The sequence below is a fragment of the Xiphophorus hellerii genome, chromosome 13 (assembly GCF_003331165.1).
Source record: "Xiphophorus hellerii strain 12219 chromosome 13, Xiphophorus_hellerii-4.1, whole genome shotgun sequence".
NCBI classification, from domain to species: domain Eukaryota; kingdom Metazoa; phylum Chordata; class Actinopteri; order Cyprinodontiformes; family Poeciliidae; genus Xiphophorus; species Xiphophorus hellerii.
This window is the reverse complement of record NC_045684.1, coordinates 24,454,034-24,475,122: the sequence shown is the minus strand read 5'-3', so window position 1 is coordinate 24,475,122 and position 21,089 is coordinate 24,454,034. Positions and strand designations below refer to the sequence as shown.

Here is a 21,089-nt window from a genome sequence, read left to right as displayed (position 1 = left end):
ATCTGTTGAGGTGCGAGTCTTCAAAGAGGACTTTCAGGGAAAGCCACTACTTCAGCAAAGTTGCTGTTCACCTTACACATTTGTTTGTCTGTAAATAAAATCTCATTTCGTCTGCTCTTGATAGAACTCTGTGTTTTGGGTCTGTTATGTACAGCATGATGTGCCGTGTTAATTGTTTGCCACTCAGAATTTTACCCATTGGTCAAAGACGTACATTTTGGTCTCATATGACCAGATCACCTTCTTCTTCATGCTTGCTATGTTGTTTTCTACATCGTGACAAACTGCGAATGGTACTTCTTCTAGCTTTTCTTCTTGCTGTGGATTCCAAACCCAATGACTGTTCAATAGGCTGATTCTTTCACCTGGGCTCTCTCAAAAAAATGCATCTCTATCTTCTCTTCTGAGTTCCTCGGTTGTCCTTTAACGTTCTCAGACCTCTTAGGTCTCCACAGAACAGCTATATTGAGAAGTTTGTTTACTAACTTTCATCAGAAATTACCGCTACAAAAATATCCCCTCATTTCACTTCAAAATTATGCATTAGTCTGATGTTTTTATTGAAATACCAGTAAAATGCACTACCGTTTTCGACTCACGCGAAGAAAGAAAATGTGGAAAAAGCTCACGGAGTGTGATAGCATTTGGAGGTATGGAGTGAAAATAGTGTCAAAAAGATTTGTGTGTGCGTAAAATGATTTGTGCGTTTGTAAAAAGATTTGTGCGTGCGTAACAGGATTTGTGTGTGCGTAAAAAGATTTGTGCGTGCGTAACAGGATTTGTGCGTGTGTAAAAAGATTTGTGCGTGTGTAAAAAGATTTGTGCGTGTGTAAAAAGATTTGTGCGTGCGTAACAGGATTTGTGCGTGTGTAAAAAGATTTGTGCGTGCGTAACAAGATTTGTAAACCTTAAAAATAAAATACATGTTGATAAAGTACACACAAATCACCTGGTACGCACACACAAAACTGCAGTTACACACAAATCCGGTTACGAGTGCACAACTATTTTTGAGACTCATTTCACGCCTCGGTGGAAGCTCCAAGATTTGTGTGTAGATGGTGCGTTTACATGCTAGTAAAAGCTGGGACATCTGAGTTTTCTTCGGAACTGTTTCTTTTTTCCATAGTTCAATACGTATTTCTCTCTTTACTTGTCTCGTGGCTTAGACATATTTTTGTGAGAGAAAAATACATATGTCATTACACCCACGACTACTTTTTAATACTATAAGATTGTTTATATATGAATCCGCATTTGGGACCTATACAACTGTAATTACTTGGGTAAAAAATTCGACCACTAGGTGGTGGAAGTTTATTCCGCTCTGACTGGGAAAAGCCTTCATTCAAACTGAGAGAAGAAACAAGAGAATGGCGGGTCAGCCGAGTGATCGTGTTCGTATTCGTGGTCTACCGTCCGAAGTAAGTGGATGTTAAAATTTGCACGTTTTACTGACCGTTGTAATGCGTATTTTTTAGATTATTTCAGATTATGTTTTACGTTTCAAGTAGTTCGACCCAAAGTTCTCGCCCTTCTATGTTAGCAATAGCTCATGTCTACGTTAGCTAAGCTACTATTAGTCCTCATTAGTATCGGTACAGTTTAAAACAGTATCTTCCTGGCCCATTACAGCTATGTCTACGTTTATCCCCATGCTCAGCTATTTTTATGATGCCGACAATAATGTAGGCTTAGGTGACGTCTTTTATTATTTGAAGGATTCATCCCAGTTCTCCTCACTAATTGTAGTTTTTGATTTAATTTTTTTTTAGTTCTGCTACAGACTTATGTTTCGTCTATCACCTATATATTTTATATCTTACTGTAATCACTTAAGATTTACTCTTCTCTACATTTCTTCCTGGAATATGATGGTCATTGCTTTCATACCAGAAATAAATACGTAGAACATCTCTTAACAAATGTACAAATGTATTCTATGCCATACATATACATCTGCACCGTTTTTTTATATTAGTTTCATGCAGATCATCAATATTTCAAATTTTGAAAATATAACCTCATCCAACACTGAAGCACTTGTAAGCAGCTGAATATAAGTGTAGTAACTCGGCTGAATCTTTAAAATATTAATATTTCTGTTACTTCATTATGAGCAAACCACATTTCTCATTACTTCCATGTGATGACTTACATTTTTGGACAGATAATATGTTAAGTTGTGCTTCACATTAACTAAATTGTAATTGTAGCCATCTAGTGAAATTATATTTCTATTGTCCCCAAAAAGTGCTAATAATGTCAAACTTATGATAAATTACTGTATTGACAGTGTAATGGTCAACTTTAACAAACTGTTCTTTAATTCATTTTTATCTGTTTTGAAGGACTTGCTGACGCTCATTTAAGAAAATGGAGAGAGATCAACAAGATCAGTGGGTATGTTGCTAAACAGTAATTAAACAATATGAACAATTTGAAAATAAATATTTTTCGCTTGATAGTGCCATGGTCTTATTTTTCAAGTCGCAATAATTAAGCCAATATTGTGATAAAAATAGTCTTTAGTATTTAGGAAACTTATAATGTTTTAAAACTTTAAGTGATGAAAACCATGGGTTCTCTGGCTCATTTACACACATACGCACACATAGATATATCTATATATGTATATCTACTTATCTATGTATGTTTATATATATATATGTGTGTGTGTTTGTCTTATTTTCAGTGAAATAAAAATATGTTAAGTGTCTGGTGCTATTTTGTAAATATTTTAAATTTTAATTTAACAAATATTTCTTTCCATAGGACTTGCTGAAACAGCATATCTTGCAGAGACTGCATCAACGTGTCACACAAGCACTTCAACATATTCCTCTGGATATAGACTATTTGGAATTTGTTTGTAATCAAGAAATGGTTTTTATGGACAGCCTATCCCAACATATTCAACTGTCTGAGGATGTTGTCGATAGGCTGACAGATCTTCATAATGCCATCCAACAACACAAAAGCAGACAAGAACCTCAAGAAGTTGTTAGATTTGAAAGACTAACAACAAGGGGACGTCCAAGAATAATAATCTGCACTGAACAATTGGTTCATCTACTTGAAATTGGACTGTCTGTGAACACAATTGCAAAGTTATGGGGAGTGTCACGTTCAACTTTATTTAGAAGGATGACAGAGAACAATTTGTCAATCAGTACTTTTTACTGCAAGTGTACTGATGCAGAACTGGATGTCCTTGTTGCAGAGATCAAAAACAGAATGCCACATGCCGGATATAGATTAGTAAAAGGGACCTTGAAAGCACAAGGGCATAATGTTGGATGGGACAGAGTTAAAGCCTCTATGCACAGAGTAGACAGCTTTGGAATATTGTCTCGAATGACTCAGCTGGGATGTGTTGTCCGGAGAACATATTCAGTGCCCAGTCCAAAGTACCTAGTGCACATAGATACAAATCACAAGCTCATCAGGTGAGGTTTTTGTTTTATGCTAATTAATGACAATGTTTTAGGTTAATATAGAATAACCACACTGTGAAATGACTTATTGTAATAACAATAAGAGCATTACAATTTACTATTGTAAAGGACATAGAAATGGAATAGTTTCTCTCCGTTTTTTTCCTATAGGTACAACATTGTATTATTTGGCGGGATTGATGGTTATTCTCGCAAGGTAAGAAGGTACTCCCAAAATTTCCAGTAATTACATAAATTTTTAATATAAAAATAACAGACCCAGACTCTATGCACAGATACGGAACCCTCTAGGGGACATGTGGCCAAATTTGTGTTTTGCGTTACCTTGTGTAACATTTAGAGCTAGGCAGCTAACTGCGGCTACAAAAGCTGCATCATAAGATTGTCCTTTAAAATGAGCTTAAGGTGTGAATGAAAAACAGGAGGTAATGCTTTTGTTTTTGTTGTATGTATATTAAGTGATTTGCATAAAACATTTGACAATTACAGCAACACAATGAGAGACAATATAATTGACTCAGAATAAATTCATTCCAAAATTATAAAATCCATTTTCTTTTTCCTAGCTTGCCATATTCATATTCAGATGAGGGTGAGTTCCAACAGGAAAAAAAAACATCTAAAAATTCAGAACAACCCATTAAGTTTTTTATCCCAAAAAGAAGTTCTCATGTGCAAACATACACTTGTTGCCCATCGTACTTTCTGTACAATGGGCAGAAAGTAACCTTTAATATAATGTTTTTGTGAGGTTACTCCATGTGTGTTAATATTGCACACATGGAATAATACAACTATTGAATTTAGTAAAAAAATAAATAAATAACTTTCTGTGAAATATAAGTAATATATTTTTCTTTAGGATAGAAACGCATCACAAATCTATGATATAAACAAAAACTTGTTGTAAGTAGGTAGGAAAAAATACATCCAAACTATTAGGAGTATTTCTGAGTTATTATCACGGGGTAACCAGTCATCTGACATTTTTTATTGTCGATCTCTTTTGTGTTGATAGTTGTGTTCATGTGCAGTTCCATTTCAACCTTAAACATACACAAACATGCAGTGAATAAATCGATTTTCAATCAAAGAGTAAATAATAATCACTGATGCTCTTTAAATGTGTATATATTTGAAATTTTAAATTGATATTTGTGACTATATGAAATAGACCAGCAAAGGTTGCAGTTAGCGTATTGCGAGCGAATGCAAAAAAATAAAAAATTCACATGTCCTCTGGAGTGCTCCGGACAGAAAACCACACAAACTTGTGAAACTTGGTTTTCAAAAGGTTCACAACTTATTTTGACTTTAACAGCACTTTCAATTTCACTGTCCAGAAGACTTTAGTTGTGGTTTATTGTGTTTCTTTTTTTCCTCCCACACATAAGTTTTTTTGTTAACATCATTGAATAGTTTAGTGTGTCATTATACTCACCAATTTTTACATTTGTTATTCTTGTTTTTACAACTGTAAATAAAACTTCTTTTTCCAAAGATTATGTACCTGGGAGCTGCAAACAATAATCGTTCTGACACAACATTGGCTTTCTTCTGTAATGCTGTGGAAGAATTTGGGTATCCACTTCGGTAAAAAGCTTTTTGCAATTTGTATTAATTTTTTAGAAATTGAACAAACAACTGAGGAAGAAGAATATCTCTCTACTTGAGATATTCCTTATATTTGACCTTGTAGTTTTATAAGTCTTGCAAGCAGTAACTAATATGACTAATTTTAGGGTGCGAGCAGATCATGGTGGAGAGAATGTTGCAGTTGCACGTCTGATGTTAACTGTGCGGGGTCCAGACAATGGAAGCTTTATTGCTGGCAAAAGTGTGCACAACCAAAGGTTGGTGAACTGTTCAGAGATTTCTCACAAAGGTTAACCCACAACAAGAACTTGACATCTTTAAGAGAAGTATTTGTCAAAGTCAATACAAGTAAACACCAAATGCCCTTTTTAAACAACAATTTAGATTAATAAAGAAATCGGTACTTTCATGGCTCTGTGTGAAAAAGTACTTGCCCCCTAATACCAGTAACCGTGTGGGTCACCATTAGATGCAACAACTACAATGTACCTTTGATAACTTGCTTTCACTTTTTGTTTTCCAGCTGCGAAGGAATTTTGAATACCCATTTTTTCAGTATTGTTATTGAAACACACTGGAAGGATCCCAGTGTAAACTTCCTTTTTAAGTTGATGCAATAGCATATCTATAGGATTCAAGTCCGGAGTTTCACTAGGCTATCACAAAGTTTTGATGTTTTTTTTCTGCCATTCATAGGTGGACTTGATGATGCTTTTCGATCATTGCTGGAGAACCAAAGTTGATTTAAGCTTTATGTCACCAACAGATGGCCAGATGTTGCCTTTCAGTGTGTCTTGGTGGACAGCAGAAATAAATGTTCCTTTCATCAAATCAAACTACACAAATACTCTAACACCACCATTTTTTACTGTTGCTATGATCTGCTTTGTTGGTTCTTCTTATGAAATTCAGTGTTACTATGACATCGGATGAAATGGGACAGTCACACAGATGCAATCCTAGCCTATGTGTGAGGCTGTGTTCCTAGGTGAACAACCTCGTCTCAGTTGTGACTGGGGGCGCTGATCTCTGCATGATGTGGGTGCAGGGGAGAGTGCACCCACATCATGCAATTTTTTTACATATAAAATGGGATTTTTGTCTTGCATCTTTAACCAACAACTTCAGTTAAGAACTGATTTTTTTGGGGTGTTTTTGCTTTTTAATCTTTAAATTACTTTGATATTATTTAACACTGGAGTGTAAGAACCTTATGTAAAACTACAAAATAAGAATGGGTGAAACACTTTTTCCACAACTATGTGTGTATAAGTAACATTTTATATGCTTTCACACAGGATAGAGAGGTTGTGGCGTGATCTGTGGATGGGAGTCACATGTGTTTTCTACAATGTTCTACACCAACTGGAGGAAGAAAACCTCTTGGATCTTAGCAATCCTCTGCACTTGTTTTGCTGTCATTATGTTTTCTTGCCTCGCTTGCAAGTGCATCTTGACATATTTAAACAAGGATGGGACAATCACCCAATGAGAACTGAACAAAACCTCACTCCAAATCAGTTGTGGGAACTGGGACAGATCGGACATTCAGTGGTTGACCCAGAGGTACTTGAATGTCTTTTTTTGTTATTTCAAATGAAACAACAAATGTTTTCCACCAGCTATAATGCTATGTATGTTTTGCAGATTCCCCATATAAACTGGGAGGAAAGTGGGCTTGTTCCTGATCCACATGCTGAATTGCGAGTACCAGAGTTGGACAGCCCACTTACAGAAGATCAGATGGAGCTTCTCCGTGAAAACATTGACCCCCTACAACCTTCAGAGTCTAGTGGCATGGACATTTACATGGATACTCTGCAATATTTGGAAACTTTACTTGTGACAAATTAGATGTCACTTAAATTTAAATGTTTGTAATGAACAGCATTTTCAATACCATTTATTTAAAAAATCCATCAAACATGTACAAATATACAAGCAAGTACAAGCTAGAGAAAGAACCAGCTGGCAAAAATATTAACTTTATAAAGTTTAATGTACACCAGAAATATGAAAATTATTTTATGTTTGAATGCCAAACATTTGTGGAATATTTCAGCAAAAACCCACATGATGAACAGGGATGCCTGACAAACATTTAGTAGTCACCTCAGGAACACAACTTCATGTCAAGACTGTGTTGATGGACATTATTTGTAAAAAAAAAAATAATGCAAGGCTAATAATAAAATTACTTTCTATTTTAACTGACTTGCCATGTCGAACTGCAATTTTTCAACAAATGAAACATCAATACATATTTATCAAATAAGACCAAAGCCTGTCTCTACTGATTTCAGACACACATTCATGTCGGCTGACAGGGCCTGGTAGGTGGTGTAGTGACTTGGTAGCCGTAATCGCTCACTACAGGTTGAAGACGTCGGCATATGGTTAGGTCCAGTTGACAGGACAACTTCAAGCTTCAGCTCTTGGCAAGGGACCTCCCAGCCAACCCAAAACCTCAGGAGCTCACGCAGTTTGTCTGAAGACGCTATGAAAAGTATAAATTAATTTGTTTTAGATACATGTGGAATTTTCTGTATAATTGAATCATTCATAAAGTCGTGTTTGAGATATTTAGGCAAAAGTATTTTAAATATAAGCAACAGATCCATATAAATGTGATATCATTAAAAAATCAAAATCATTTGAATACCTTTTACCTTGTTAACTGATTGACCTGTCAAAGCATAGACTAAGAGAAACACCATGTTTCCTGTGGCATCTATATAATAATGTAATTTATTCATTGAAGGTCCTCAAAGATGTGTTTTGTGAATTGCATTCCTTCTCAAATACAACTGAATCGTATTTTTGGTGCAGCGTAAACACCAGACAACTTCTCATTTTACTTTAAGTCTGTTCTATAGCCACATAGTCTTTTTGTAACTGGTATACAAAACTGTTTGGAAACCTAACAAGGGCTTTGCATCCTTTTTCCACCAAATGCAAATAATTACTGTATATGAATACTGCTAATGTACCTAATTTATCTGTGCTGTGTTGTAAGACATGATTAGCAGAAATATGCTGGTATGTAATGCACATGTCTTTTGTCATTTTCAAAATAACATATAAATACTGTCAAAATGCTCATGCAGACATTTTACCTTCTTCGACAAACTGACGGAATAACCCAGCCACCAGTGCAGTTTCCGCCTCCAAGTCATCGTCGCTGTCGTCACTGTCATACCTTTTTTTTAGGTGCGGCCAAACGATTGACTGCAGGACCATCTATAATTGCAGAAATAGTTTAAAATAGTAATATTCAGACCAGGTTTCAGAGTAAAAGCATATATTCAGATACATCTCTATAATGTTAAAACAGATTATACATTGACCTGGGGTGTGATTTCCACTTCACTTTCCCTCGGGAAGAGGAGGGGCACAACATCAGGTCTGGATGTAATTAGTGGCCAGATACCCGTTTCTTTAAGTCCCCTTTTCAGGTGCTTCATTTGCACACTAAGTCGAGTGATGGCCTGTAAATATTACACTTTATTAGTGGCATCAATGTTCAGAATAAATATAATTATTTCTCAAGTACACTTGGACATTGTTTAACAAACCTAAATAACACATTTAACTCTTTAGATCAAGACAAATAATTAAAAAAAATCAAAAGTTAATATTTTTATTACAGCATGGGTGAGGAGCTGCTGTAAGAGGAGAAGTTTGTTTGTCTCCTTGGTTGGCACAGGAAAATACCACTCCATACACAGATTGGACAATCTTGAAGTCTCTTCCTCAGTCATCTCTTCTTTCAGCAGCTGGTAAAAAAGCATTATTAACTTAGTATTTATTAAAACATCCAAATTTAGCTGGATTTCATATTTGTGATGCATGTTAAAAATTTAGATAAGTCAATTTTGTTTACTTACGAAACCAATGATCTCTCTGTGGTCAATATCTGGGCAGTCCTCTAGGGAAAGGTATGTTGTCGCCAACTCCTTTGAACCACTTGTCAAGGCATGCACTACTGCCAAGCTGATGCCCGACAAAGTTGGACCTCCATTAATTAAAGAGTGGCCAATCAGCCGACCAGCCATGACAAACAGCTCGCTCTCAGCAAGCACTGCTGAAGTAGTTGGTACAAGGTGATCAGTTTCCCCTTCAAACATTGCAGTCACTGCAGCATTTCCTAAAAAAAGAAAAAAAAGAAATAAGTCTACTGTTAAATGTACCAACTGAGATGAGACCCCAAATGTATAGCTTTATTAATTAATTCTGAAGTAGGGTTAGGTTAGGGATTTTGCACATACCGAAGTTCATTTTAAATCCTTGTTTCAGCTTGGAAATGGCAGACGAGATGATGTGTCTTGTCACGCCTCTACCAACTGCAGCATCACCTACAATAAAAGAGCCTGGTAAGATGAAAGAGCTGTTTTCCAGTACTGTTAAGCTGATATGAAGTAATACCTTGAATGCGACAATGAAAAGGAGCTGCCCACTGGATTATCTCACGCTTGTGCTTGTAAAATGAAATGAGAGACATATCTCGCTCCTCATCAGTGTCCATCGCATCCAGAGTGAGAACAAGTGTCCTCTGGTTAACTCCTACTTGCTTCAGTTGTCTGACAAACAGCTCAACAGCCTTCTGTGGATCTCCAACTGTTTTCCATTCTGGCAAATTCATAATTAACAAAATGTTGCATCTGTACACATTAATTTTGTCCTACAACATACAGCAATGTTTTTTTGTTTCTTTAAAATACAACAGATATACAGCAAACCTACCCAACAACATCCAGGATCACGTAATATTTTTTTCGGACTTATTTACTATAGTATGATACCTTCAGTACTTCTAGGTTCTGCAGAATAAGAAGTTCCTGAAGTTGTTGATGATGGTCCTGGCATATCTGGGTGTATTTCCAATACTCCCTCCCTGCTGAAGGAAAAAAATGTTATTTATGTGATAGGAAATGACATCCAGCTATATTACAGAATCAGTGATAGAAAATGTTTTCAAATATTTTATAAGGGCTAAATTTTTAAATTAACTGTAGTTGTAAAGCTCTTTTTTACATGTTGTCTGAATACTCATACCATTTTTACATTACATGCCCTATTCACATAAAAACATATCCGTCTACCTTCCTAAAGAAAAAAAAATTATACACTAATACCTGTCACAGCATTCACTGGCATGATAAGGAAGCACAGACTTCAAGAAATCCTTCTGGCAGATAGGGCAGTACTGCACAGAAAAATATTTTTTCAAAATAATAAAAATTAAAAAATATATTTTTTGCAAGAATATTAGAAGTTATTTGCTTTATTTTGTAAAAATAAATTACTTCGTGTGCAACTTTTTTAACAGGATACTACCTCTCTTTCTTCCAAATCTTCAATTGTGTCTTCTGGCTCCTCCAATGTGTCACAGTCATCCTCATCAACCTCTATAGGTTCAGTCTGATCAGTCCGGTTCTGTTTAAATTGGGAAACATTAATGCCAGTATTGCCACAGGCATGTGTGTCTGTGTGTGTATATATATATATATATATATATATATATATATATATATATATATATATATATAGAGAGAGAGAGAGAGAGAGAGAGAGATTAAAACCAAAGAGTTCAACATAGTAATGTTGATTGATTAAGTTATGGAGGAAATGAGGACAACTTACTTTTTTATTTTTTCTGCAAGACCCAGCATGTAACGCCAGCATCTGAAGAGGCACTGTTATACCACAAGTGACACAGGGCACCTGAGGCATTTTGGCAAACTCCTCCGCATCAAATGGAAGTGGACTTGTCTCCAGTTCTTCCTGGAGGGGTACCAGGAAGAGGACTATTTTCCCATTATTTGAAGCAGAACGGAGCAGCTTGCCGTTGTACCCTTCAGCATCCATTGGGATTATTGACAATTTTCTTTGACCACCTCCACCTGAGATAAAATAAAGATATGCATTTATTGGTGTAACCTGAACATTTTACAAATCAAAATAAATATGAACAATCTTATTAAAGAGGAATCATTTTAACCTGATGCTTTATGGAACATCCATCTTCCCTTCAGTTGTTTAAGTTTGATAAACTCGTCCTCCAACTGACTGACAATCTGTTATATATAATGCATACTACTATAAGAACACCAATACAAAATAAATTATACATGAAATATTATGAGTAAATGATAATTATTGTCATTTATTACCTCCTCATGCCTGCTGTCGTCAAAAAAAGAAAGCACCCTTCTCCCTAACCCTGCATGTGCTAAGGGAAGCTCATCAGAACTTTTGGGGGTTAGATTGGTGGGGCCTGGCAATACGTATATTCCAATGTTGGAGATTTTTGTAGAACGAGTTGAGGCGATAATCCTCTGTTTGCCTTTTTTCAGGTCTGACTTTTGAAACAGATTTGGAAATTGCCTTTGAGAATAAAGATAATAATAATATTTTGAGACAAAACATCCAGTCAAGGCAGAGTCCATAAAATAAAAAAAAAACAACAATGAAAAAACATATATGAAATAAATACATAACTGCTATCTACTTCGTTTCCAATTTTTAAAAAGAAATTCAAATCTTACCGTTTTAATGCCTGGTTGACCCGTGTTGAAGAATTTGAAGCCAAAGGGCCAGAATTGTTGCCGATATTAGGGCATGAACTTGTTGAGGGAGAGCTTGTATTTCCCACAAGTTCCCTTGTGAGTGCTGTAGCCAAGGCATGAGCCATGTTTCCAACTATCTGCTTTTGAGACAACAAATAAATCTCAATTATATAGACCAATCAACACCTGAGTTGCTAAAAGTTTTGGAATCATAAATATAAAAATATCTTGTAAATCGAAAAATGTATGTGTTTTCCACATTTCAGTCAGTGTTAAATTTTTCACTTTATAAATTGCATAGTTGAAAAAGGACATATACAAATTAAATATGGAATATTTTATTAATTATCTGGCAGATAATTAATAAAATATAAATTATAATAAAAGACGTCACCTAAACCTACATTATTGTCGGCATCATAAAAATAGCTGAGCATGGGGATAAACGTAGACATAGCTGTAATGGGCCAGGAAGATACTGTTTTAAACTGTACCGATACTAATGAGGACTAATAGTAGCTTAGCTAACGTAGACATGAGCTATTGCTAACATAGAAGGGCGAGAACTTTGGGTCGAACTACTTGAAACGTAAAACATAATCTGAAATAATCTAAAAAATACGCATTACAACGGTCAGTAAAACGTGCAAATTTTAACATCCACTTACTTCGGACGGTAGACCACGAATACGAACACGATCACTCGGCTGACCCGCCATTCTCTTGTTTCTTCTCTCAGTTTGAATGAAGGCTTTTCCCAGTCAGAGCGGAATAAACTTCCACCACCTAGTGGTCGAATTTTTTACCCAAGTAATTACAGTTGTATAGGTCCCAAATGCGGATTCATATATAAACAATCTTATAGTATTAAAAAGTAGTCGTGGGTGTAATGACATATGTATTTTTCTCTCACAAAAATATGTCTAAGCCACGAGACAAGTAAAGAGAGAAATACGTATTGAACTATGGAAAAAAGAAACAGTTCCGAAGAAAACTCAGATGTCCCAGCTTTTACTAGCATGTAAACGCACCATCTACACACAAATCTTGGAGCTTCCACCGAGGCGTGAAATGAGTCTCAAAAATAGTTGTGCACTCGTAACCGGATTTGTGTGTAACTGCAGTTTTGTGTGTGCGTACCAGGTGATTTGTGTGTACTTTATCAACATGTATTTTATTTTTAAGGTTTACAAATCTTGTTACGCACGCACAAATCTTTTTACACACGCACAAATCCTGTTACGCACGCACAAATCTTTTTACACACGCACAAATCTTTTTACACACGCACAAATCCTGTTACGCACGCACAAATCTTTTTACGCACACACAAATCCTGTTACGCACGCACAAATCTTTTTACAAACGCACAAATCATTTTACGCACACACAAATCTTTTTGACACTATTTTCACTCCATACTCTTCAACCTAATGAGGCACCCATTGGACTACGGCTTAAATTCTTCACATAGTTGTTCTAAATCCTGCATTTGTAGGAGAGATAAGTCTTGCCCTTTAACTCTCTTGTCGCTCTAATCAGAAAATTCTAGCCATTAAGCTTTCAATTCAAGTAAAGGCTGCGCCGCTCGTTTCCTCGATGCTCTATTAATACTATTAGGTAAATTATGTTTTTGAGAAATGCTTCCAAATATGTGGACTGTGCTAGAGGAGAGTTTGGCTTCCTGCAATCATACCACATTGTTAAGAATGTAATGAGGCAGAACAGCAGGTAATAAACGCTTGCATGATATGCACGAGCAAGAAGCCGCACGCGCACACTGACTCGCTCGGAGATAAAAGAGAAAATGACGGCAGTGAGGATGCTGGGTGTTGAGCCTGCCAAGAGCTTGCCCATAATTAGGTGGTGATGTAGTGGCTTTTGTTCTCTCTGATTAATTATCAGCGGCTCTCAGAGTATAAGAAAACAGCCAATTAACTTTATCCAGGTTCTCATTCAATTACTCAGACGCTACACGCGAAAGGTCAGCTGGGGAAGGGTGGGGGGGGGGGGGGGGGGGGGGGGGTCGGCTGGTTGTGGTCGGAGTCAAAAGTAAAGAATCAGAAAGGTTCTTTTAAGGCTCGCTAAAGGGCACGGAGGCAATTTTCTAATCCACTTATCATCAGTCCTCTGTGTTTTTCCCATTTTCCACTCAATCTGCCTGTAACATCAATAATAGACGGCTCGAAAAAACCAAGCGGAGGCAGTGAGGCATGATGGCGGCGCGCAGGAATGCATCCAGTTAAGTGACGGGCTGTCACAAGAGCATTCCCTTATTTTTGAAGCTAACTCAAAAGTCATTTGTTCGTCTTTAGCCAAAATTGCGTTCCGCCGCCGTCAATACGGCACGTCCAAAACGTTTTTGTTTGTTTTTTTTGATAACCACGAAAAATACCGACGAGACTTTTAATTTTACCTTCTAAAATCTGCGTCCTGCCAGAAGCCATTAGTACGGCCGCGGATACGAGTGACCGGAGTCGGGGAGAGGCTCGTCGGTTGCGGCAGGCGGAGTTAATTGGATAGATTTACCGTGAGAAGGTGACGGTGGCACGCAGGTATGATCAGACGGCTGTCAGGGTCGCGCGCCGGTGTTATTTAAGGAGACGTGCGGGCGAGTGCTGGGACATCGTGATGGTGTGTGGTCACAGAGTTCGCAGGCGGGCCCTCGTTACCTCGGCACCCTCCAATCACTGGCTGGATTTATTGCTGCCATAGGGGTGGAGGCTGTAAAAGCCCTTTTGTGTGGTAGTTTGGCGCTCCAGCACACCCACATCTATACACATCTCCTTTATGGTCACTACTTTCCTCACACGCTCACACATCCGACCGTATTAGGGCCTTTGACATGAAAATAGGGCGGAGTAAGTTTCTGCCATGAGACTCAGAAATTTTGAGATCAATGTCAGAAATTTTCTAGAAAAACGTGGAAATTTCTGAGTCCCTAATTAAACTTGTTTGATGTGTGTTCTAGAAGAGGCCCGACTGAACGGTATTAGGGTCAATGTAGATGGAAAAAAAAGGGGAGTAAATTTCAGCCAAGAAATTCAGAAATGTTTAGATTAATCCCAGAAATTTAGTAGGAAAACTGAGTATCAAAAGTTAAAAAAAAAATATTCCCGTTTGGAAACTCAGAACATTTAGAAAAATTTTTTAATTTTCTACTTTTGGAACTGAGTAATTTCCATGTTTTGTTTGTTTTGTTATGTTTTTTGAACATTTCTGAGTTTTTTTTGTTTTTTTTCCCCCCCACAAATTTTCAACTTTTGGAGCTCAGAAGTTTCCTTATTTTTTCTAGAAAATTTCTGAATAATCTCATTCACATCTTCCGGTTTCGTACGGAATCCACTGAAAGTGCTGTATTAAGTGAAAAAGTAAAAAATAAGCAGACATGATGATTGTCATGGCCTTTGAAAGTTCTCGGCTGCTGCTGCTGCTGGTGCGGTGTGTGGGTGTGTTAGATCACCTAGAAATAAAGAGATATCCTCCAAAAGCAACGTCGAGCTGCACCACAGGTAAATAAAGGCAGTTTGAGTTAATAGGCCATATTGAGCCACTTCGATCGGCTTGGAATTGGCTTGTCAGGATGGGAGAAAGTCCTCCCAGCCCACATGCTCATCAGTTACACTGCACGTGCAATAATTGTAGCGTATTGATCTCTTTAATTTAACAGCACTGTTAGTTTCACCTGATGCAAGGCTCTGCTGTCTGCGTTGAAGGGGCAAGATTAGTACACATAGACAAACATTTGTATGAATTTCAGGCTGAGAAAGAGTCAAACAGACAGGTGACAAGGGCCAGCTCTTACATAAGTTACAATTTATCTGTAGCATAGTGAAATTGTCCTTGCCATATTAATATCATTTGCGTGAATCTGAAATAAGAAGAATAAAAGCAAAAGAAGATAAATGACGACTTTTAAACCTTGTATCATCTTCACTCTTGCTAATGAGCAGCAGGTGGAGCCACAGGCTCCGCCCCAAAGTGCCTGGCGTGCATCTTTTGAGTCTCACACTTCTTCTTCATTCCAATCCGTGATGAAGACGAAGGGTTGAAACTGTGACCTAGCCGTGTTTCCATCAGTAGTTTTCTATGCACATTTTGCGGAAGCTTGGAAACAGCAGCTCTGAGGAGGAGCTACGTCCTCAAAGGCGGAGCTAGGTCCACCAAGATGTTTTGCGCAGCTGAATGGTTGCCACGGGAGAATAAAGGATTTCTCAAACATGCATGAAGGAATCAAAGCAACACTCCACGTATGTCTTTGATGAGGGAATGACATTATAACATGATATAAAGCTCAAAAACATTGATTGAACTTGATACTGTCCCTTTGAAAAGGGAGAATGACATACATTTGCCGAATAAGTTCTGACTTAGCGAATATTTAGCACACATCTCTATGTGACATCGCTAATGCTAATTGACATGACAGAACAGTCACAACTTGCCCAAAAACGTCTCTCCGTGCTAGCCTGCAACCTCCATCCTCCTGCTTGTTTCAACGACGCATCACTCGATACCTGTACATATAACCATGACTAATTTTCTTTCTTTTGTTTTTCTTTTTTGCAACAATTCAAAATTCGTATGACAACAAGACAGAAGCATAGCTTGTGACACTAAAACATGAGAGCCATATTAGTTGGAGGTTCTAAACGTATTTAGACAAGGGTGAAGGGAAAATCGAAAACAATCTGCAGTCCTGACTTTTTGATCTAAATCAAGCAAAGACCAGAGCCATGGGCTTTAAAATTTAGAAAACTTAATGAACAGCATCTGACTTTCAACTCCACATAGCAGCATACTGGTTGTGAGGATGACTTCCTATCAAATCACAAGCTAGGGACCAAATAGAAAGGCATGAAGCTCTACATGATAGTTAAATTGCTTCAGATTTACCTTTGAGGACCATAGCATTAAGGTCTTTCTAACTTATTCTAAGCATAGTATGTCTCCTATCGTATTTCACAGTGTGAAACGTTGCTAAAAAATTCCAGGGAGCTTTTTTTTTAAAAAAAAAAAAAAAGCACATGCAATGATGAAAGTGGATTGAAGCTTAAGAGAAATAGATTATTGTACCAGGAGACAGTGGGTTAGGCTTAGATGTGCAAAGATATCCTACAGAATCCGCCTGTCTTATGTTAGACACACATTTATCTTTTTGAGTCTTTTATCCTGCTGGGTGGAAATAATGCATTAGAATTCAAGTAGTTCTCCACAAATCTCCCCCTTTGCACAAAAAGAATGATCCGGAGGAATAGTCCAAAAGTCCCCTACTCAGCATCTCGTTTTATCAGCCCCGCCACCTGCTAGATGTCAGAAAGTGAGCGAAAGACGGGAAAGGTAGAAGACTCCCGCTCACCCTTCCCCCAGTCGCCAGATTAAAAAAAAAAAAAAAAAGTATAGGATGGACGAGGCTGAATTGATTTTCAACACTATATTTTGAAGACATATCTCCTCTTTTCCATTCACACCCCACATGCACTGACACACTGCTGTCTCCACACGTTATCCTCCCCACGGCGTTATCTCTCTCACTCTTTATTGCGCTCGCACACAGCGTTCGGCACAGAGCCTTGCAGATGTTCTCTCTCTCTCTCTCGCTGTCTCTCTCCCAGAGGTGGCCAAAGCCACTCTCTCACATTTCAGCAGACTGGCCTTATTATCATATTTGGTGTAATTGAATTAAGCAGCAGTCACATCGGCTATGTTTGCGCTACAAGATAAGCACAATCAAAAGTAAACTGCTTTTGATGCCTCGTAATTGAATTTGGAGTCCTCGATGTGATTAGCTTCTTTTTTGTGTGCCAAATATTCGTAGTCTGTGACTGTGAAGTCATTTTTTTATTTGTCTGTAGGGATTAAAATGTGAGCTGCTCATTGGTGGAGCTGCTGCCTCAACAAGTATGCAAACATGTGCGTGTCAGATGAAATTGCCCTTACGTATATACGTATGTGTCTGAGTGCAAGGTTATCTTTTCTTGTGTGACTGACCTGTCCAGACCTGTCCGTCCTGTGGATGCTTGGGTTTTGTTTGTTTTTTCCTCAGTTATCAAAAGACATGCATTATGGGTAAATTGGTTACTCTAAATTGTCTCTACTGTTGAGTCTCCATATCTTGTGAACTCACATGACGGTTCAAGCGAAGATGGCAAAACCATAGTTTCAAAATTGTCTTTCTTCAAAATGATGGACAGGCGTGTACTACATTGCTGTAGATAAGACCCTAACTCATCTATTCATCCTACCATGACTCACGAACAGGAAATCAAGACAGCTAATCCTCACTTGGGGCAAAGAGTGACTGGAAAGAGCAGTCCAATTTCTTTGGAAAGGCCAACGGAATCCAATAATTTGCAAAAAGCTAATAGCAGACAATCTATTTTCATGACTACGTCTCAGCCTTCTGGCCATGAGCACCACAAAGAGGATATGTGGCAAGAGTCAACCGTGGCAGAGTTCAGCTGAGGCTGGAAACAATCTTCACTTTGTACCAGTCGTACAATGCAGACACAGCTCTTGCTTTGGAGTCAAGTTTGTTTGTATAGCACATTTCAACAATAAGCCAGTTCAAGGTGCTTTACACCATAAAAATATAATAACAAATGATGAAACCAAGCTTCACTTGAGGCGAAGACTGAGTGGAGAGAGAAGTCCACTTTGTTCCGATTGAAATGCTGAAGACCATTGCTTGAAGATGCCAACGGAACCCAATAATTAGCAAAAAGCAATGGTTTTTAAACCAGACAACCTATTTCTATGACTACGTCTTTGCATTCTGGCCATGAACACCACAAACGGGATATGTGGCAGAGTCCAGATGGGACTGGAAACAATCTTTATATATATATATATTTTTTTTTTTTTTTCCGAAGAGTTTTTGCGGTGCTAGTGGCTTGTATTTTTTCCACAGTAGGCAGACAGGAAGGAGGGTGAGGAGAGGGGGGAAGACATGCGGCAAAGGTCGTCGGGACTGGGAGTCGAACCTGCGACATCCGCGTCGAGGACTAAGGCCTCCAAACGTGGGGCGTGCTAACCCCCTGCGCCACCACAGCACGCCCCTGGAAACAATCTTAACTTTGTCCCAGTCGTACAGTGCAGACACAGCTCTTGCTTTGGGTATGTAAGTCAAGTGAAGTTTATTTGTATAACACATTTCAGCAACAAGGCAGATCAAAATGCTTTAAACCATAAAAACATTCTATTGCCAACTATGAAACAAGCAATAAACAATTATGGCATTTTGTTAAATGCCATCATCAAAATCATCAAGCAAATACACATCAGATATGTTGATCAATGATCTGGTTACTAGGAATCAAAGGAAGCCCTAAATATGTGGATTATTAACCCTGATTTAAAGGAACTCGGTGTTTCAACATCTAAGCAAAGATTGAAGGTATAAGGTAATATGACATATGTCCAAAAGAGCAAGATTCTGAATTTAATGAACTGAAATAAGTTTTGTCTCTCAGGTGGCTATTGGTCATTTGGGCGGAGCAGGAAGTAGAACCTCCACTTTTCTATTTAGGAAGTAGTCAGTTGACGAAGTTCTGACTTGTGATCTGGAAGTCATCATGGCTCCTCCCGTCAGAGCTTTCCCAGGGGCAAATCCAGAGTTTGCTGGAGAGACTGAATGAATCATTTCTGACCCAAGAACAGTTTGGAAACCCCTTAAAATGATCTGCATAGTGTCTCTAGCTGAGCTATGTGGGCTTAATTCCTGCACCTACCATCCCTGCGACCCGATTTGCAACCTATTTCTGGTTGGGTGGATAAAAGAACGTGAGAGTGTTGATCTATTTGGAGACCACCGCCACACATTATTCCCCCCCACATATCCCAAAGTCTCACTGAACACGAGGTTTAAGCCCCCCACTGTGGACTGAACTCAATTGTCTCATCTTGAGATTTTCTTCCCAGACACATACACATTTGTATGTAACTAAACCTTCGTTGACTGACACTTCATTGTTAAACTCTTTGTGCTGTTGCAGCGATATGCACCAGCTTGCAGTGAATGAAAATGCAGTTTATCAATATAGCGGGCTCAGCTTGAACAGCTAATGTCTACTAATGAGTTTGGCAGGAGAGGTCTTGCTGAAGGTTTTTTTTTTTTTTAATTATCATTATTGTTTAATTTACTGTATTTTAAATTTGCTAGGAAACAGAAGGTATTGATTGTATTGTTCATTAAGTCTACTGTACTTTAAGGAATGATGATGAGCAGGAACCGGCAGCCAGAGAAACCATTTCCCTCTGAGCTTCAGTTTAAAACCCTTCAGTTATACACACTGCTTTTTTACAGTGATCTCATTACAAAGGCACCCTTTCCTCTGTGGCATTGACTAATGGGGGAGCCCTTGCATCTCCGTGCAGAGTGTCGGCTGTTGTGTGATGTGCTTCAGCAGGCCTAGAAATAAAATAACATTTTTAAAAAAGGTAAAGGGCCTCCTAAAAGAGCCGGTGAAATCAGAGGTGATAAGCCCCGGCTGCGGCTCCGCGGTCTGGATCTGAGAAGCATTTGAATGCTCACTCCGGAGGACAAATTGGTCTGGTGTGTATCAGTTATTTGATACTGACAGTAAAAGCTGCTACCCGGCTTTTGATTCATCTCTGCACCACCGCACCTGTTTGAAGACGTAGGGGGGTGGAGGGTGAGGGAACGCTCCAGCCTTGGTGCTCTGCTGAGCAAAGCACAATCCCGGCTACAGTCGGGGAGCACGGATCCTTTACAGTGTTTGCACATGGCTGCAAAGAAACTATCTCAGTTTATGCTACAGTTGATCTGACCTCACACACCCTTTGGAGCGGCGGAGAGATCCGGCCCGACACGAGTCGTTCTCTCTTTCGTTTGTGCAACATTGCCCCCTAAAGTTTTCTACGGGCGCACATCCGGCTTCCTTGGGGACCCTTGTCACAGGACATTGCTGCATCACAATGTAGTGCGGTAATTTGCCAGCTCCTGCTCCCAGCAAATCGACCATAGATGCACCTCACCTGTATTACTCTGTCACTTTCAATTTGAGAAGAAAAAAAACACACAAACACTAGGGACCCGTGGCTGTTCACAGTGCATCTTGAAATCAAAAGGAAATATAGAGATACAGCAGAAACGGAGGCATTTGAAGCAGGACGGCAGGCAGAAGGTGTGAGGAACCTTGACTTTTCTAAGAATGTTGCAACATTTATAGCAGTTATTGTTTGACTGATTGATTATGATAACACCTCTGGGAACTTGTGCATTAAAAAGAGAAATGCATATTGCAGTGTCATGGTTTTGGTTTACTTTGTTGATGAAATGTGATGCAAAAATATTCACACTCTTTGTACTTTTTTTTTCCACATTACAACCACCAACGTCAATGCATTTCAATAGAATTTTATGTCACAGACCAACACAAAGCAGTGCATAATTATGAGACGGAAAGAAAATGATGACTAGGTTTCTAAACCTACAGAATCAGGT

General features: G+C 38.3%; 1 protein-coding gene and 1 long non-coding RNA gene across 7 annotated transcripts; one reads left to right on the top strand and one right to left on the bottom strand.

Moving 5' to 3' along the window:
* The first annotated feature begins 880 nt into the window (after positions 1 to 880).
* On the top strand, positions 881 to 7,226 carry LOC116730530 (uncharacterized). Of its 3 annotated transcripts, XR_004341337.1 has the most exons (4): positions 4,862 to 5,051; positions 5,201 to 5,311; positions 6,353 to 6,620; positions 6,702 to 7,226. It is a non-coding gene; the product is annotated as an uncharacterized LOC116730530 (long non-coding RNA). The 3 variants fall into 3 exon arrangements; XR_004341338.1 differs by lacking the exons at positions 4,862 to 5,051; positions 5,201 to 5,311 and adding an exon at positions 881 to 2,403; XR_004341336.1 differs by having other exon boundaries at positions 5,201 to 6,620.
* Positions 6,878 to 11,856, bottom strand: LOC116730529 (uncharacterized). 4 transcript variants are annotated; one of them, XM_032579830.1, is made up of 14 exons: positions 11,603 to 11,843; positions 11,228 to 11,441; positions 11,056 to 11,131; positions 10,698 to 10,957; positions 10,392 to 10,490; positions 10,190 to 10,260; positions 9,857 to 9,951; positions 9,480 to 9,683; positions 9,323 to 9,409; positions 8,942 to 9,201; positions 8,702 to 8,830; positions 8,402 to 8,542; positions 8,171 to 8,294; positions 6,878 to 7,551 (listed from the first exon to the last, which is right to left on the bottom strand). In XM_032579830.1, the coding sequence occupies exons 1-14, from the start codon at positions 11,746 to 11,748 to the stop codon at positions 7,322 to 7,324; spliced, it is 2,136 nt and encodes a 711-aa protein (XP_032435721.1). In that variant the 5' UTR covers positions 11,749 to 11,843; the 3' UTR covers positions 6,878 to 7,321. The 4 variants fall into 4 exon arrangements, with proteins under 4 accessions (XP_032435721.1, XP_032435722.1, XP_032435723.1 ...); XM_032579831.1 differs by having other exon boundaries at positions 9,857 to 9,948; XM_032579832.1 differs by lacking the exons at positions 11,228 to 11,441; positions 11,603 to 11,843 and having other exon boundaries at positions 11,056 to 11,147.
* Between the last annotated feature and the right edge of the window lie 9,233 nt (positions 11,857 to 21,089).

What these genes read in the sequence shown, in the direction of transcription:
- LOC116730529 (XM_032579830.1), bottom strand. Translation starts at nt 11,748, where the DNA reads ATGGCTCATGCCTTGGCTACAGCACTCACAAGGGAACTTGTGGGAAAT. An exon ending in CTTGCAGAAAAAATAAAAAA is followed by an intron (nt 10,491 to 10,697) that starts GTAAGTTGTCCT and finishes CAATTTAAACAG; the next exon opens with AACCGGACTGATCAGACTGA. An exon ending in AAGTGGAAATCACACCCCAG is followed by an intron (nt 8,295 to 8,401) that starts GTCAATGTATAA and finishes CTGCAATTATAG; the next exon opens with ATGGTCCTGCAGTCAATCGT.